The 18484-nt window shown below is 36.0% G+C and overlaps 1 protein-coding gene across 1 annotated transcript in view; it reads right to left on the reverse strand.

Annotated features, from left to right (window-relative positions):
- Positions 1–18484, reverse strand: part of DACH2 (dachshund family transcription factor 2) — a 990389-nt gene that overhangs the window by 134971 nt on the left and 836934 nt on the right. The window contains exon 8 of the mRNA XM_021683434.2: positions 16442–16525. Within this exon, the coding sequence (XP_021539109.2) occupies positions 16442–16525 (84 nt within the window). The remainder of the gene's footprint in view (positions 1–16441; positions 16526–18484) is intronic.

Below are 18484 nucleotides of genomic sequence, written 5' to 3' on the forward strand. Positions count from 1 at the left end.
TGAACAACCACTAATACTAAGATTTCACAGATATTATAACTTTCTGAAAAGGACTTTAAAACAGTCACTATAAAAATGCTTCAATAAACAATTACAAAGATACATGAAATAAATGGAAGAATAGAAAATATCAGTAAAGAAATGGAAAGTTACAGGAAAAAATAAATAAATAAAAAATTTCAAAAGGCAGCAAATGACTATTTCACTACTAAAATCACAATAACCAGAATTTCAAAACTCAATGGGTAGGCTCAATGGAAAGAAAGGAGAGGTTAGAGGAAAGAATCAGTGAATTTCAAGACAGAAAAATACAAATTACCTAATCTGGAAAAGAGAAACAAAATGCACTTAAAACAAAAACAAAAACAAAAACAAAAAACAGTGAGAGAACGAGCTACAGAATTATGTGGACTATATCAAAGATCCAACATTTGTGTCATTGGGGTCTCAGGAAAGAAGAAAGAAGGCAAGGCCAAAAAGCTACTCAAAGAAATAAGGTCTGAAAACTTCCCAAATTTCTCAAAAGATAAACCAACCAATTCAAGACTGAGTAAATTCCAAAAAGAATATATCCAAAGAAATCTTCACCAGACACATCATAGTCAAATTTTAAAATTAACAACAAAGAAAATCTTGAAAGTAGCCAGAGGATAACAACCCGTTACTTATTGGAGGAAAAGCAATTTATTTATTTATTTAAATGTTTCAAGTTTTTATTTAAATTCTAGTTAACATGTAGTGTAATATTATTTTCAGAAGAATTTAGTGGTTCATCACGTTCATATAACAACTAGTGATCATCACAAGTACCCTCCTTAATACCCGACATCAATTTAGCCCATCCTCCACTTACTTTCCTCTAGCAACTGGTTTGCCTCTCTCTCTCTCTCTCTCTCTTTTACTTTCCTTATATTCATCTGTTTTGTTTCTTAATTCCACATATGAGTGAAATAAAATGGTATTTGTCTTTCTCTGACTGACTTATTTCACTTAGCATAATACATCCTATCTCCATCGATGTCATTGCACATGGCAAGATCACATTCCTTTTTATGGCTGAGTAACATCTCATTATATGTGTATGTGTGTGTGTGTAAATATATGTATATATATAGTATGTATGTATATATATATATATATATATATAGTGTATACACACACACACACATATTGTGTATATGTATACAATACACCAGGGTCCATATGTATTTTTGTATCCTTTGGGTAAATATATAGTAGAGCAATTGTTGGGTCTTAGGGTAGTTCTATTTTTAACTTTTTAAGGAACCTCCATACTGTTTCCCAGAGTGGCTGCACCAGCTTCCATTCCCACCAACAGTGTAAGAGGGTTCCCCTTTCTCCGCATCCTCACCAACGTCTGTTGTTTCCTGTGTGGTTAATTTTAGCCATTCTGACAGATGTGAAGTGGTATCTCATTGTGGTTTTTTTTAAAGATTTTATTTATTTATTTGAGAGAGAGTGAGAGAGAGAGAGAGAGAGAGTACGAATAGAGGGAGAGGAAGAGGGAGAAGCAGACTCCCTGCTGAGCAGGAAGCCTGATGCAGGGCTCAGTCCCAAGACCCTGAGATCATGACCTGAGCTGAAGCCAGGCGCTTAACCAAGTGAGCCACCCAAGCACCCTTCATCGTGGTTTTGATTTTATTTCCTTGATGATGAGCGATATTGAGCATCTTTATATGTGTCTGTTAGCTGTTTGTATCTTCTTTAGAAAAATATCTATTCATGTCCTCTGCCATTTCTTAACTGGATTATTTGTTTTTTGGGTGTTGAGTTTGATAAGTTCTTTATAGATTTTGAATACTAACCCTTTACCAGATATGCCATTTGCAAATGTTGTCTCCAATTCTGTAGGCTGCCTTTTAGTTTTGTTGATTGTTTCCTTCACTCTGCAGAAGGTTTTTATCTTGAAAAAGTCCCAATAGTTCATTTTTGCTTTTGTTTCCCTTGCCACAGGGGACTTATCTAGGAAAAAAAAAAATTGCTTCAGTAGATGTCAGAGAAGTTACTGCCTGTAGTCTTTTCTAGAATTTTATAATTTAGGCCTCACATTTAGGTCTTTCATCCTTATTGAATTTATTCTTGTGTGTGGTGTAACAAAGTGGTCTGGTTTCATTCTTCTGCATGTTGCTGCCCAGTTTTCCCAACTCCATTTGTTGAAGAGACTTTTTCCATTGGATACTTTTTCCTGCTTTGTCAAAGATTAGTTGACCATATAGCTGTGAGTGCATTACTGGGTTTTCTATTTTGTTCCATTGATCTATGTATCTGTTTTTGTGTCAGTACCATACTGCAGCTGATGACTACAGCTTTGTAATATAGCTTGAAGTCCAGAATTCTGATGCCTCCAGCTTTGCTTTTCTTTTTCAAGACTGCTTTGGCTATTCAGGAACTTTTATGGTCCATACAAAATTTAGGATTATTTGTTCTAGCTCTGTGAAAAATGTTGGTGGTATTTTGACAGGGATTGTATTAAATGGATTGCTTTGGGTAGTATAGACATTTTAACAATACTTGTTCTTCCAATCCATAAGTATGGAATGTTTTTTTTTTTTTTTCATTTCTTTGTGTCATGTCCAACTTCTTTCATAAGTTTTTTAGTTTTCAAAGTCCAGATCTTTTACCTCTTCGGTTAGGTTTATTCCTAGGTATTGTATAGTCTTGGTGCAATTGTAAATGGGATTGATTCATCAATTTCTCTTTCTGCTGCTTCATTATTGGTGTATAAAATGCAACAGTTTTCTGTACATTGATTTTGTATCCTGTGACTTTTCTGAATCTGTATATCATTTGCAGTAACTTTTTGGTGGAGTCTTTTGTGTTTTCTACGTAGAGTATCATGCCATCCATGAATAGTGAATGTTTGACTTCTTCCTTGCTGATTTGGATACTTTTTATTTCTTTTTGTTGTCTGATTACTGAGGCTAGGACTTCCAGTACTATGTTTAATAACAGTGATGAGAGTGGACATCCATAGAGGAAAAGCTCTCAGTTTTTCCCTATTGAGGATGATACTACCTGTGTGTTTTTTGTATATGCCCTTTATGAGGTTGAATTATGTTCCCTGTATCCTTTCTTGAAGGTTTTTATCAAGAATGGATGCTGTAGTTTGTCAAATGCTTTTTCTGCATCCAACAAGAGGATCATATGGTTCTTACCATTTTTTTATTTATGTGTTTCACATTGATTGATATGTGAATAAATCCCACGTGGTTGCTGTGAATAATTCTTTTAATGTATGGTTGGATTTAGTGTCCTAGTATCTTGTTGAGAATTTTTGCTTCCAGGTTCATTCAGGGATACTGGCCTGTAATTCTCCCTTTTAGTGGGATCTTTGTCTGGTTTTGGAATCAATCTAATGCTGGCCTCATAGAATGACTTTGGAGGTTTTCCTTCCATTTCTATTATTTGTAATTGTTTGAGAAGAATATGTATTAACTCTTTTTAAATGTTTGGAAGAATTCTGTTGGGAAGCCATCTGGCCCTGGACTTTTGTTTGCTGGCAGATTTTTGATTACTGTTTCAATTTCTTTGCTGGTTATGGGTCTGTTCAGGTTTTGTATTTCTTCCTGTTTTTTTGTAGTTTATATGTTTCTAGGAATTTATCCATTTCTTCCCAGTTGCCGAATTTGTTAGCATCTAATTTTTCATAATATTCCTTTATAATTGTTTGTATTTCTGTGCTGTTGGTTGTGATCTCTCCTCTCTCATTTGTGATTTTATTTATTTGGATCCTTTCTCTTTTCCTTTTGGTAAGTCTGGCCAGAGGTTTATCAATTTTATTAATTCTTTCAGAAAACCAACTCCTAGTTTCACTGATGTGTTTGCTGGACTTTTTTCATAACGTTTATTTGTGCTCTAATATTTATTATTTCCCTTCCTCTGCTGACTTTAGGGTTCATTTGCTTTCCTTTTCTAGCTTCTTTAGGTGAAATGCTAGGTTGTGTGTTTGAGATTTTTCTTGCTTCCTGAAGTAAACCTGTATTGCTATATACTTCCATCTTTGGACCACTTTTGCTGCATCCCCAATGTTTTGGACCATCATATTTTTATTTTCATTTGTTTCCATGTACTTTTTTATTTTTTCTTTAACATCCTGGTAAACCAATTCATTCTTTAGTAGAACGTTCCTTACCCTGCATACATTTGTGGTCTTTCCAATTTTTTTCTTGTGGTTGACTTCAAGTTTCATAGCATTGTGGCCCAAAAATAAGCATGGTATGACTTCAATCTTTTTGTATTTTTTAAGGCCTGATTTGTGACCCTGTGTGTGATCTATTCTGGAGAATACCCATGTGCACTCAAAAATAATGTGTATTCTGCTGTTTTAAGATGAAATGTTCTGAATATATCTGTTAAGGTGATCTGGTCCAGTGGGTCATTCAAAGTCATTTTTCCTTGTTGATTTTCTGCTTAGATGATCTGTCCATTGCTGTAAGTGGGGTGTTAAAATCCCCTACTGTTATTGTATTATTATCAATGAGTTCCTTTATGTTTGTTATTAATTGATTTATGTATTTGGGTGCTCCCAAGTTGGGTGCATAAATATTTACAATTGTTAGATCTTCTCATTGGATAGACCCCTTTATTATGATATAGTGCCCTTCTTCAACTCTTGTTACAGTCTTTGGTTTAAAATCTAGTTTGCCTGATATAAATGTTCATACTCTGGGTTTCTTTTGATGTCCATTAGCATGATAAATGGTTCTCCATCCCCTCACTTTCATTCTGGAGGTGCCTTTAGGTCTAAAATGAATCTTTTGTAAGCAGTATATAGATGGGTCTTTTTAAAAAAATCATTCTGATACCCTATGTCTTCTGATTGGTTCATTTAGTCCATTTACATTCAGAGTGATTGTTGATAGATATGAATTTAGTGTTACTGTATTACCTGTAAAGTCAGTGTTTCTGGAGATTTTTTCTGATTCTTTCTAGTCTTTGTTGTTTTTTGTCTTTCTTTATCACTCAAAGATTTACCTTTAATGGTTCTTGCAGGGCTGGTTTAGTGATCATGAACTCTTTTACTTTATCTTGTTTTTTGTTTGTCTGGGAAACTATCTCTGCTTGTATTCTGAGGGACAGCCTTGCTGGATAGTATTCTTGGCTGCAGATTTTTCCCACTCAACACCTTGAATATACCATGCAACTGTGTTCTGGCCTATAAGTTTCTGTGGAGATATCTACTGCTAACCTTATTTGTCTTCCCTTATAAGTTAGGGATTTCTTTTCCCTTTCTGCTTTCATTAGTTTTTCCTTATCTCTGTATTTTGCATATTTTACTACAATATGTTTTGGTGTTGGCCTGTTTTCTTGATTTTGATGGGAGTTCTCTTTGCCTACTGGACTTGTATTTAGTATATATTAGAACTCTCAGATTTCAAGATGTCCACTGACAGATGAATGGATAAAGAAGATGTGGTATATATATATATGATGGAATATTATGCAGCCATCAAAAGGAATGAGATCTTGCCATTTGCAATGACATGGATGGAACTGGAGGGTATTATGCTGAGTGAAATAAGTCAGTCAGAGAAAAACATGTATCATATGATCTCACTGATATGAGGAATTCTTAATCTCAGGAAACAAACAGGGTTGGAGTGGTAGGGGATGGGAGGGATAGGGTGGCTGGGTGATAGACATTGGGGAGGGTATGTGCTATGGTGAGCACTGAGAATTGTGTAAGACTGTTGAATCACAGACCTGTACCTCTGAAACAAATAATATATTATGTTAAAAAAAAAAAAAGAAGATAGTAGGAAGGGAAAAATGAAGGGAGGGAAATTGGAGGGGGAGATGAACCATGAGAGTCTGTGGACTCTGAGAAACAAACTGAGGGTTCTAGGGGGGAGGGGGCGGGGGGATGGGTTAACCTGGTGATGGGTATTAAAGAAGGCACGTTCTGCATGGAGCACTGGGTGTTATACACAAACAATGAATCATGGAACACTACATCAAAAACTAATGATGTAATGTATGGTGATTAACATAACATAATAATAAAAAAATAAAAAAATACATTATATTGCTCTATAAATAATGGAGCATAGGGTGTTATATGCAAACAATGAATCATGGAACAGTACATCAAAAACTAATGATGTAATGCATGGTGATTTACATAGTATAATAAAAAAATATGTAAGAAAAAAAAGAACTCTCAAATCTCAGCAATATGAAAACAAGAAAATCCGTTAGAAAATGGGGATAAGACATGACGAGATGTTTCAACAAAAAGAATATACAGACAAAGGGGCTCAATATCACTAGCCATTAGAGAAATGCAAATTAAAATCACAATGATATCACTACACACACCTATGAGAACAGCTAACTTTAAAAAATGAAAAAAGGACAACACAAAGTGCTGGCAAGGATGTGAAAAACTTGGAACACTCATATATTGCTGTTGGGAGTATAAATATGGCCCAGCTACTCTGAATGACAATTTGGCAGTTTGTTGTAATCTATATATACACTTCCTATGTGACCCAGCAATTGCACTTTTGGACATTTGTCCTGGAGAAATGAAAGTTATATTACATAAACACTTATACATAAATGTTCATGGAAGCTTTATTAATAACATGGAAAAATTGGAAACAAGATATCCTACAATGGATGAATGGTTACACAACTACTCAGCAACAAAATGGAAAAATGGGAAAATTATTGACACATGCAACACTTTGGATGAATATTAAGAGAATTATGCTGAGTGAAATACAAGCTAATCTCAAAAAGGCATATAATGTATGATTCCATTTTTAGAACATTCTTAGAATGATGGAATTATAGAGATGGAAAACAGATTAGTGGTTCTCAGAAGTTAAGGATCATGGGGTAGGGATAGACAATAAGGGAATAGCAGGAGAGAACCCTGTGGTGATGGAACATGTATAGATTTGTGGTGGTGGTTACACAAATCTATACATGTGATATAATTCCATAGAAAGATACACACACAGACATATACACCAATGATTGTAGGTAAAACTGGTGAAATATGAATAAGGTATGTGGTTATAGCAATGTAAATTTTCTGACTTTCATGTTATAATTATGTAAGACATTGCTACTGGGAGAAATATTTGAAGGAAACACAAGATCTTTCTGTATTCTTTTTGAAACTTATTGTCAATCTACAATTGTTTCTAAATAAAAAAAAATAAATGAAGTTAATTCAAAGAAAATTTCCAAACTTTGTGTAGTGAAAGTATCATAGCCAATGAGGTTTAACCAAGAATGATTCTTGCTAAAAGAAAATTTCTAGTGAGATACGTCCTTTTGTCCTCTCATTTCTATTTACAATCACTGAAAAAATCACATAAAATGCATGAAACTATATATTCCACTTTCCTTTATGTATTTTAGCTTCATCACAAAGTTTATTTGTAATGATGTTTGTATTTTAGTTGGCTCAATACATTTGTCTCTCTTATTCAAGATAATATGATATTCAGAAGATATATTTTCCAATTTAAACAGAGTCAATATTCATTTCCCAACACCTAAATAGTGCCACTTGGTCTGAAAGATTTAGTGTAGTATCTAACATTGTCTCAGTAATGAAAAGAGAAAAACACTTGATTGAATAGAGAACATTTAAATTATTATAGTGTCAATATTTAGCCCAAATCCTGCTCTAAACTGAAATTAGTCCATTTGCATAAAAACAAATATGATAATTCTTTTATCCTAGATGAAATATACTTTAGATTCTTATGATCAAAGGAAGTTAAAATTATTAGCTTCTCATCTGTAGCCTGTGGACTGATTTAAAATGTAATGATTCAGTGGACTCAGATCTTGAGCTAGATGATAAATTTATTTTTCCATTGTTTCTATAGAATTCTAGACTTGATCATCAGTGCTTCTTGCACATGTGAAGTTATCAATAAATAAATTCAATACAAAATGCAAAATATCACAAATCTCTATTCCTGCTAGTGGCTTGGGCTGCCATGGGAACATGATCTTGCTTTGTGCCTTTGCTTCCACATGGTTTAAACTACAGTGAATAGTCACAACTGCTCTAAGGAATTCCAGAACTGACTGTTAAAAACCATGTAACAGAATGTTATAACATACACTTGATTTGCTCAATTTGTTTGTCAAAGTCTGTGAAAAAAATAGAATTAAAGGCTTTTCTTAACTGATCAGTCAGTTTAGTCAAAATACTTGAGTCAAAACTAAAATACCAATTTTGGTAAGTCATTTTGGACACACTCTAAATGGACATCACTGCCAGGAAAGCCCAGACTATACAGAGATGGAAATGTCTACGTATGAAAATTCAAGGGAAAATGTAAATTATACAGACATGTATTGCACTGTCACCCCGTTTTATAAGGTACAGCAAGAGGTGGGTTACATGAAGCTTACTGTAATGGTATTTCTTCATTTTTCTGAAATTTCTACATTATAGCAAGGTGGCATTTTAGAATTTCCAGAACTATAAATCATTTTTTAAATCATGATGATATTACTCAAAGCAGATGTGAAAACATATGTTTGCCACAGGTGTATAAACTGCTTACTTGTCAAATTTAATAATGTTGAGACTTCTACTTTAATTTCTTTTTCTTTTAATAACTCAAATCTTTTGAATAGAATATATTTCATCTTAATATCACATATATAACTGGTAGAGTTTGACACCAAAAATCTCATTTAAAAGAAAGCTTTCCACTATAACCTTGGTGCAGTTTAATATGCCACTCCTATCTATTAATGTCCTTATCAGAATGTGTGACCAACCTATTTGATTGTAATGAGTAAAACTGCCATTCCACAGCAAGTGATTCAGAAATTCCAGTACATACTACTGTGTATTTTATGAAAATCAGTTACTGTACATCTGTACTAGCGCTCGAGTTTATTTTTCATAAGACACAGTAGTGTGCACTTGAGCACTGTAGCACACAGGCCAGCCCTAAATGCCATTTGGACTAATGGGGTTTGCATTTCTGATAGAATCACATGTATCATGTACAGCTTGAGATTTTCCTAGAAAAGTTGTTTTACTACCACACTGTCCTCCAAATAATCATGATTTGGTGGTAAAGAGGTCTCAGGAACAAATTGTTGCTGGATTAAGAATGAAATTGCATCTTTAACTAGAATTCCATTACCTGTATAAGAGCTTGGGTATTCTCATATACTAAAACTGGATTCTTCCATTCTGGCAAGTATTCTGAAATCAATCATTTACATCTTGGAGCCCCAGAGGGCATAGCCTTTCAGCATTTGGATAAGAAATGACTAAACATATGGCAAGGAAACCAACCATGGATCAATGAAATTAAAATCATACATTATTCCAAATTCTAACTAAAATGCTCATCTATGTAATTAGGAAGCAAGTTCAGTCTAGAGAAGAAAGATAAATTTCTCCATTAACTCTTCAGCTCATGGAGCCTTTTTTTTCTATATATTATGTTTATCTTTAGTAGAGATAGAAAAATGCACCCTATACTGAAGTACAAACAGACCATTTGGTGAACTGATAAATTATGTGTTAGCTTATGCTCTTTAGCTTAGAGTTACTGTTTAATTCACAATGACAGAAATAATGTATAGCCTATGGGTGCCTGGGTGGCTCAGTCGGTTGAGCGACTGCCTTCGGCTCAGGTCATGATCCCGGGGTCCTGGGATCGAGTCCCGCGTCAGGCTCCCTGCTCTGCGGGTAGCCTGCTTCTCCCTCTCCCACTCCCCCTGCTTGTGTTCCCTCTCTCGCTGTGTCTCTCTCTGTCAAATAAATAAATAAAATCTTTAAAAAAAAAAAAAAAGAAATAATGTATAGCCTATAATATATGCCAATATGTTTTCTTTTTCTCTTACCTTTTAGCCTTTTAAACAAAACTGTACTCAGTTTTCATATCAAGATAGCATGACTTTGGAGAGGAAAAGATGGCAGAGGAGTAGGGGACCCTATTCCAATCAGTCCCTGGAACTGAGCTGGATATCCACCAGACCACTCTGAACATCCACGAAATCAGCCTGAGATATAAGAAAATATATCTGGATCTGTACAAACAGAATATCGCAGGCAGTTGGTTTCGAAGTATGAAGTGGGGAGATGTGATTCCGAGGGCACGTAACCAAAGATAAAAGGAAGAAGGAGGGAGACCAGTCATTGGGATCCTGCACTGTTGGTGAGAGATAGCCTCCTGAACTGGGGACAGGGCACAGACTTGCAGACCAGTAACAGTGGGGAAAGGACTTTAGGGAAACGCTCTGGACTGAAACCTGGAGCAGCGGGGCCACCCATGTGAACTGGAGGTGGCTGGCGGTTTTAGAAGCACAAAGGACAAAGACATGCCCTGACCTGGAGGTGAAGATTGGGAGTACTGCTGAGGGGCACACAACCCAGGACACTGCAGTTTTTAGCAGCATAGACAAAAGCGGAGATAGTGTGGGCTGGAGAGTTCACTGAAGAACAGACTGTGATCTCTCTGTTCTGAGGCAGATGGTTGGAAATGATCTCCCCTGCTCTGACTCTAGGAAGAGATGTGGAAAGCCCCCAGAGAAAAAAAGCCCCCCCAAAACCAGTTTTCACTGAGCCCATCCCCCCCACAGGGGGCAGGACAACTCTGCCCAAATAGGGTTACCTGAGTAACAGTGCAGCGGGCCGCTCCCCCAGAAGACAGGCTAGGAGAACAAGAGGCCGGCAACCCTAAGGTCCCTATAAAACAGGTGCACCTTGCTTGGGTTGTGGACAACAATTTGGACTCTGTACATTCCCTCAATCACCCCTCAAGAGAATGACTAGGAGGAGTAACCCCCAAAATAGGAAAGACTCAGAGACTGTGACTTCTGCCACAGATTTACAAATGGATTCAGATATAACCAAGATGTCGGAGATGGAATTCAGGGTAGCAGTTGTGAAGACAGTAGTCAGAAAGGAGAAATTGATTAATGGCACTATAGAGTTTCTAACGGCAGAAATGAAAGCTGAACTGGCAGAACTTAAAAATTCTATAAATGAGATCCAATCTAATCTAGATAATCTAACAGCTAGGGTAAGTGAGGCAGAATGAATTAGTGATCTAGAAGACCAATTGATAGAAAAGAAGGATAAAGAGGAGGCCAGAAGAAACAACTCAGAATCCATGAAAACAGAATCAGAGAAATAAGTGACACCAAGAAAGATTCCAGTGTCAAAATTATTGGGATCCCTGAGTGGGTGGAAAGAGAGAGAGGACTAGAAGATATATTTGAGGAAATCGTAGCTGAGAACTTCCTTAATCTGGGGAATGAAAGAAACATTCATGTCTTAGAGGCAGAGGACCCGTCCCAAGATCAAGGAAAACAGGCCAACGCCCCGGCATGTAATAATAAAACTCACAAATCTCAGAAGCAAGGAAACCATCTTAAGGACAGTTAGGGGGGAGAGATTCCTTATGTAAAGAGGGAGGAACATCAGAATAACATCAAACCTATCCACAGAGACCTGGCAAGCCAAAAAGGACTGGCAAGATATATTCAGGGTACTAAACGAGAAGAACATGCAGCCAAGAATACTCTATCTAGCAAGGCTGTCATTTAGAATGGATGGAGAGATGCAGAGTTTCCAAGACAAGCAGAAACTGAAAGAATAGGTGACCACTAAGCTGGCCCTACAAGAAATATTAAGGGGGATTCTATAAAAGGAGAAAGACCCCAAGAGTGATATACAACAGAAATTTACAGGGATAATCTATAAAAACAACGTCTTCACAGGCAACGCGATGACAATAAATTCATATCTTTCAAAAATCACTCTCAATGTGACCGGCCTAAATGCTCCCATAAAACGGCACAGTGTTGCAGACTGGATAAAAAGACAGGACCCATCCATATGCTGTTTACAAGAGACTCATTTTGAACCTAACGATACATCCAGACTGAAAGGGAAGGGATGGAGATCCATCTTCCATGCCAACGGACCTCAAAAGAAAGCTGGGGTCACAATTGTTATATCAGACAAATTAGATTTTAAACTAGAGATGGTAGTTAAAGACACAGAAGGACGCTATATCATTCTTAAAGGGTCTATCCAACAAGAAAAGCTAACAATTGTAAATATCTATGGGAGCAGCCATCTACATAAGCCAACTGTTAACCACAATAAAGAGTCATATTGATAACAATACATTAATTATACGAGATCTCAATACTCCATTCTCAACAATAGACAGATCATCTAAGCAGAAAATCAACAAAGAAACAAGAACTTTGAATGATACACTGGACCAGATGGACCTCAAAGATATATAAAGAACATTCCACTCTAAAACAACAGAATACTCATTCTTCTCGAGTGCACATGGAACTTTCTCCAGAATAGACCGCATACTGGGTCACAAATCAGGTCTCAACCGATACCAAAAAATTGAGATTATTACCTGCATACTCTCAGACCATAATGCTTTAAAACTGGAACTCAATCATAAGAAAAAATTTGGCAGAAATTCAAACACTTGGAAGCTAAAGACCACTCTGCTCAAGAATGTTTGGGTCAAAGAATAACTTAAACAATTCATGGAAAACAATGAGAATGAAAACTCATCAGTCCAAAACCTATGGGAAGCTGCAAAGCCTTCCTCACAAAAGAAAAAAAAGCCTCACAAAAAGAAAAAAAAAAAAAAAAGAAAAGAAAAATCCCAAATTCACCCGTTAACTTTACACTTTAAAGAACTAGAGAAAAAGCAACAAATGATGCCTAAGCCATGCTTGAGAAGAGAAATAATTAAGATTAGAGCAGAGATCAATGAATTAGAAACCAGAAACACAGATCAGATCAACAAAACTAGAAGCTGGTTCTTTGAAAGAATTAATAAGATCAATAAACCACTGGCCAGAATTATCCAAAAGAAAAGAGAAAGGACCCAAAATAATAAAATTATGAATGAAAGGGGAGAGATCACAACTAACACCAAGGAAATAGAAACAATTATTAGAAATTATTATTAACAACTCTATGCCAATAAAGTAAGCAACCTGGAAGAAATGGATGCCTTCCAGGAAACCTATAAACTGCCAAGACTGAAACAGGAAGAAATTGACAACCTGAATAGGCCAATAACCAGTAACGAGATTAAAGCAGTGATCCAAAACCTCCCAAAAAACAAGAGTGCATGGCCTGATGGATTCTCTGAGGAACCTACCAAACATTCAAAGAAGAAATAATACTTATTTTCCTGAAGGTGTTTCAAAAAATAGAAACAGAAGGAAAGCTTCCAGACTCATTTAATGAGGCCAGCATAACCTTGATCCCTAAACCAGGCAAAGACCCCATCAAAAAGGAGAATTTCAGACTGATATCCCTAATGAATATGGATTCCAAAATCCTCAACAAAATCCTAGCTAATAGGATCCAACAATACATTAAAAGGATCATCCACCACAACCAAGTGGGATTTATCCCCGGGATGCAAGCATGGTTCAACATTCACAAATCAATCAGTGTGATAGAACACATTAATAAGAGGAGAGAGAAGAACCATATGGTCCTCTCAACTGATGCAGAAAAAGCATTTGACAGCATACAGCATCTTTTCCTGATTAAAACTCTTCAGAGTATAGGGATAGAGGGAACATTCCTCAAGTTCATAAAATCCATCTATGAAAAACCCACAGTGACTATCATCCTCAATGGGGAAAAGCTGAGAGCCTTTCCCTTAAGATCAGGAACACGACAAGGATGCCCACTCTTGCCACTGTTGTTCAACATAGTACTAGAAGTCCTAGCCACAGCAATCAGACAACAGAAAGAAATAAAAGCATTCAAATTGGTAAAGAAGCAGTCACTCTCTCTCTTTGCAGATGACATGATACTTTATGTGGAAAACCCAAAGGACTCCACCCCCAAATTACTAGAACTCATACAGCAATTCAGTAATGTGGCAGGATACAAAATCAATGCACAGAAATCAATTACTTTCTAATACACTAACAATGCAACTGTAGAAAGAGAAATTAGAGAATCTATTCCATTTACCATAGTACCTAAAACCATAAAATACCTCAGAATAAACCTAACCAAAGAGGTAAAAGATCTATACTCTAGGAACTACAGAACATTCATGAAAGAAATTGTAGAAGACACAAAAAGATGGAAAAACATTCCATGCTCATGGATCTGAAGAATAAACATTGTTAAAATGTCTATGCTACCCAGAGCAATCTATAACTTCAGTGCCATCCTGATCAAAATTCCAATGACATTTTTCAAAGTGCTGGAACAAACAATCCTAAAATTTGTATGGAATCAGAAAAGACCCCAAATCGCCAAGGAAATGTTGAAAAGGAAAAACAAAGCTGGGGGCATCACATAGCCTCATTTCAAGCTATATTACAAAGCAATGATCACCAAGACAGCATGGTACTGGCACAAAAACAGACATATAGACCAATGGAACAGAATAGAGAGCCCAGATATGGACCCTCAACTCTATGGTCAAATAATCTTCAACAAAGCAGGAAAAAATATGCAATGGAAAAAAGACAGTCTCTTCAATAAATGGTGCTGGGAAAATTGGACAGCTACATATAGAAGAGTGAAACTGGAACATTCCTTTATAGCATACACAAAGATAAACTCAAAATGGATGAAAGACCTCAATGTGAGACAGGAATCCATCAAAATCCTAGAGGAGAACATAGGCAGTAACCTCTTCAACATTGGCCACGACAACTTCTTCAAGATAGAACTCCAATGTCTAGTGAAGCAAAAGCAAAGATGAACTTTTGGGACTTCATCAAGATAAAAATCTTCTGCACAGCAAAGGAAACAGTCAACAAAACAACGAGGCAACCCACAGAATGGGAGAAGATATTTGCAAATGACACTACAGACAAAGTGCTGATTTCCAAGATTTATGAAGAATTTCTCAAACTCAACACCCAAAAACCAAATAATCAGATCAAAAAATGCGCAGAAGATATGAACAGACACTTCTCTGAAGAAGACATACAAATGGCTAACAGACACATGAACAAATGTTCATCATCATTAGCCATCAGGGAAATTCAAATCAAAACCACACTGAGATACTACCTCACACCAGTTAGAATGGCAAAAATTGACAAGACAAGAAACATCAAATGTTGGAGAGGTTGTGGAGAAAGGGGAACCCTCTTACACTGTTGGTGGGAATGCAAGTTGGTACAGCCACTTTGGAAAACAGTGTGGAGGTGCCTCAAAAAATTAAAAAATAGAGCTAGCCTATGACCCAGCAATCACACTCCTGGTTATTTACCTCAAAGACACAGATGTAGTGAAAGGAAGGGCCATATACACCCAAATGTTCATAGCAGCAATGTCTGCAATAGCCAAACTGTGGAAAGAGCCAAGATGCCCTTCAACAGATGAATGGATAAAGAAGATGTGGTTCATATATACAATGGAATACTACTTAGCCATCAGAAAGAATGAGTACCCAACTTTTACATCAACATGGATGGGATTGGAGGAGATGATGCTAAGTGAAATAAGTCAAGCAGAGAAAGTCAATTATCATACGGTTTCACTTGTTTGTGGAACATAAGGAATAGCATGGAGGACATTAGGAGAAGGAAGGGAAAAATGAAGGGGGGAGGGAATCGGAGGGAGAGATGAACCATGAGAGACTATGGACTCCAGGAAACAAACTGTGGGTTTTACAGGGAGGGGGGTGGGGGGATGGGTTAGCCTGGTGATGGGTATTAAGGAGGGCACGTACTGCATGGAGCACTGGGTGTTATAGGAAAACGGTGAATCATGGATCACTACACCAAAAACTAATGATATATTGTATGGTGACTAACATAACATAATTAAATTAAATTAAATTTTAAAAAGTTAGCATGACTTTGAAATTCTTACTCTCCTTACCTTCTTTAAACTGATACCCTAAGAAAAAAACTATATACTGTGCAGAGATGATACATGTACTTCAGTGGATCAAAATCTAGTTTGACATCATATCTATCAACATTCTAGATAAATACTTGATTGGAGTAACTTCCTAAGCTTTCATTTGAAATGCCCAAGTAAGCATATATTTTAAAAATCTCTTTTGATTGTTGGGGGAACATCTTTTCTCCATTACAGCAACTCAGTTTTTCAAATGTAACTATCAAATGGTGAGTCATTTAAACATAGTTAAAAAAGTGCATATATAAGTCAGATATTTCTGATCAGGCATAATAAAAGGGCATAAAGTGAAGTTTCCAACCACAAGCACAGAAAAACTTCAGGCTGATATGTAATTTATTAACATTAAATAAACAAGCTTCAGGTAAGTGGTTTTTTTTTACTACTAATATAATTTATCTAAAGCCAGTATAAATTTATTCTGTTTAGGAAATGTGGTTGCAAGATACAGCACTGGCATGTTAATTCAGTTACTATCTAATATTTATATGTCCAACAAATAAGCAAAAATCATTTTACCTTTATTATCCCTTTGGAATTTTTTGATGGTTGGTCCATTATCCTGATCAACAGTAAGTTCCTCTCTATTGTTGGGCATCATAGCTATAAATAAAAGATAAAACTGAGTAATTTTCTTGCAAAACACCCAAAAGAAAAGTAGAAAAGTATTATATAAATAACTATTTTACTCCAATAACAACTAACATGAATTGTATACATCTCTATCTGAAACAGTGGAATCATTTGTGTTGGTTTGATGATTATGTAGTTTAAAAATCAATAAACTGCTCAATCATGTGAATTTTTAAAGTGGAATTAATATATAGTGCATATATAATTGCCCACATATTTTTTAAATCATTTTAAATGTTTGCTCTTTTAAAATTCATATGCAAATTAGCTATTTACCTGCATAATTAATAATATAGTTCCCAAAATGTTTCCAGAAAGAATTTATCACTTAATTTCATGAGTTTAAAATCATTACAGATAACTCACTTTATTGAGTTTTTTTTTTACAAATACATATAGCAAAATTAATAGGTAAAGTATAACTTTCTGGTAATTATTATAAATGCTTTTTCACAAACCATTTATATTGAAAAAGGGAAAAGTGTGCCAATTTTCATAGTTTATCATTTAATTCTCTTTTGTTATATTTGTTTATATCATTATATTGCTAGCGGCTCCTGGGTAGCACAGTCAGTTAAACGTCTGCCTTTGGCTCAGGTCATGATCCCAGGGTCCTGGGATCGAGCCCCATGTCTAGCTCCCTACTCAGTGGGGAGCCTGCTTTCCCTCTCCTCCCTGCTCATGCTCTCTCTTGCTATCTCTGTCTCTCTTTCTCAAATAAATTAATAAAATCTTTTAAAAAACATTATATTCACAGACCTGTACCTCTGAAACAAATAATACATTATATGTTAAAAAAAAAAAAAAGAGGAAGAAGATAGGAGGGGAAGAATGAAGGGGGGAAATCGGAAGGGGAGACGAACCATGAGAGACTATGGACTCTGAGAAACAAACTGAGGGTTCTCTAGGGGAGGGGGTGGGGGGATGGGTTAGTCTGATGGGTATTAAAGAGGGCACGTTCTGCATGGAGCACTGGGTGTTATACGCAAACAATGAATCATGGAACACTACATCAAAAACTAATGATGTAATGTATGGTGATTAACATAACATAATAATAAAAAAATAAAAAATACATTATATTGCTCTATAAATAAAATATGGTCACTTTAAACCAAAAATCCTCAAACTTTTTTTTCTTTTTTTGTTTTAGACAATCTCACAATCATGCTTGGACACCTGGGAATATGCATAGACAGCCTAATTACTGCCAGGGGAATTAGAAATGTTTTATGTGGTTGATATATTTTTTAGAATATTATATTGTTTTAGAAATATTTGATTTTATTTCTAAGTGTAAGATACTATTCCCTTAAAATATATCTATCACATAGTATATTTCCCTATGTGTTCTGCTCTTAGCCAGCCCTCAATAAATAATTCTCTCTCTCCCTTTTCTCTCTCCCCCACCCCTCATTAATACAAAGATTATCCTGACAGAATAATGTGTGTTTTGGTTTCTTGATTCGTTAATGGTATCTGGCTCTATCTGCTTTTCTTGCTCAGACTCCCTTAAATCAGTTGCACACAGTTGTAACAACCAGGTAGTCTGTGTCCCAAAAGCTGTGATAAAGTAAAGCTAGAAGACCCATCACCTCTCCCAGGAACTGAACTTACTCCCTTAGGGCATTAACCTCAAGTTCTAGCTCAGTGGTTCTTAACTCTGGTTGCACGTTAGAATATCATGAGGAGACACTGAAAATCAAAACAAAGCAGTGCTGCCAGGCTCTATTCCAGACGAGGTAAATCAGACTCTGAGCATGTAACCTGGGCATTCATATCTGTAAATGTTCCACAAGTGATTATAATGGGTTCCAGATTTGAGACTCATTGCGCTTACTATGAGCCACAAACAATATATAATATTGACAGGCTAAATGAGACTTGGATGAATTTCCAGAAGGGAGAAATAATCTTCATCCTTCCCCA

Source organism: Neomonachus schauinslandi, chromosome X (assembly GCF_002201575.2).
Source record: "Neomonachus schauinslandi chromosome X, ASM220157v2, whole genome shotgun sequence".
Lineage (NCBI taxonomy): Eukaryota > Metazoa > Chordata > Mammalia > Carnivora > Phocidae > Neomonachus > Neomonachus schauinslandi.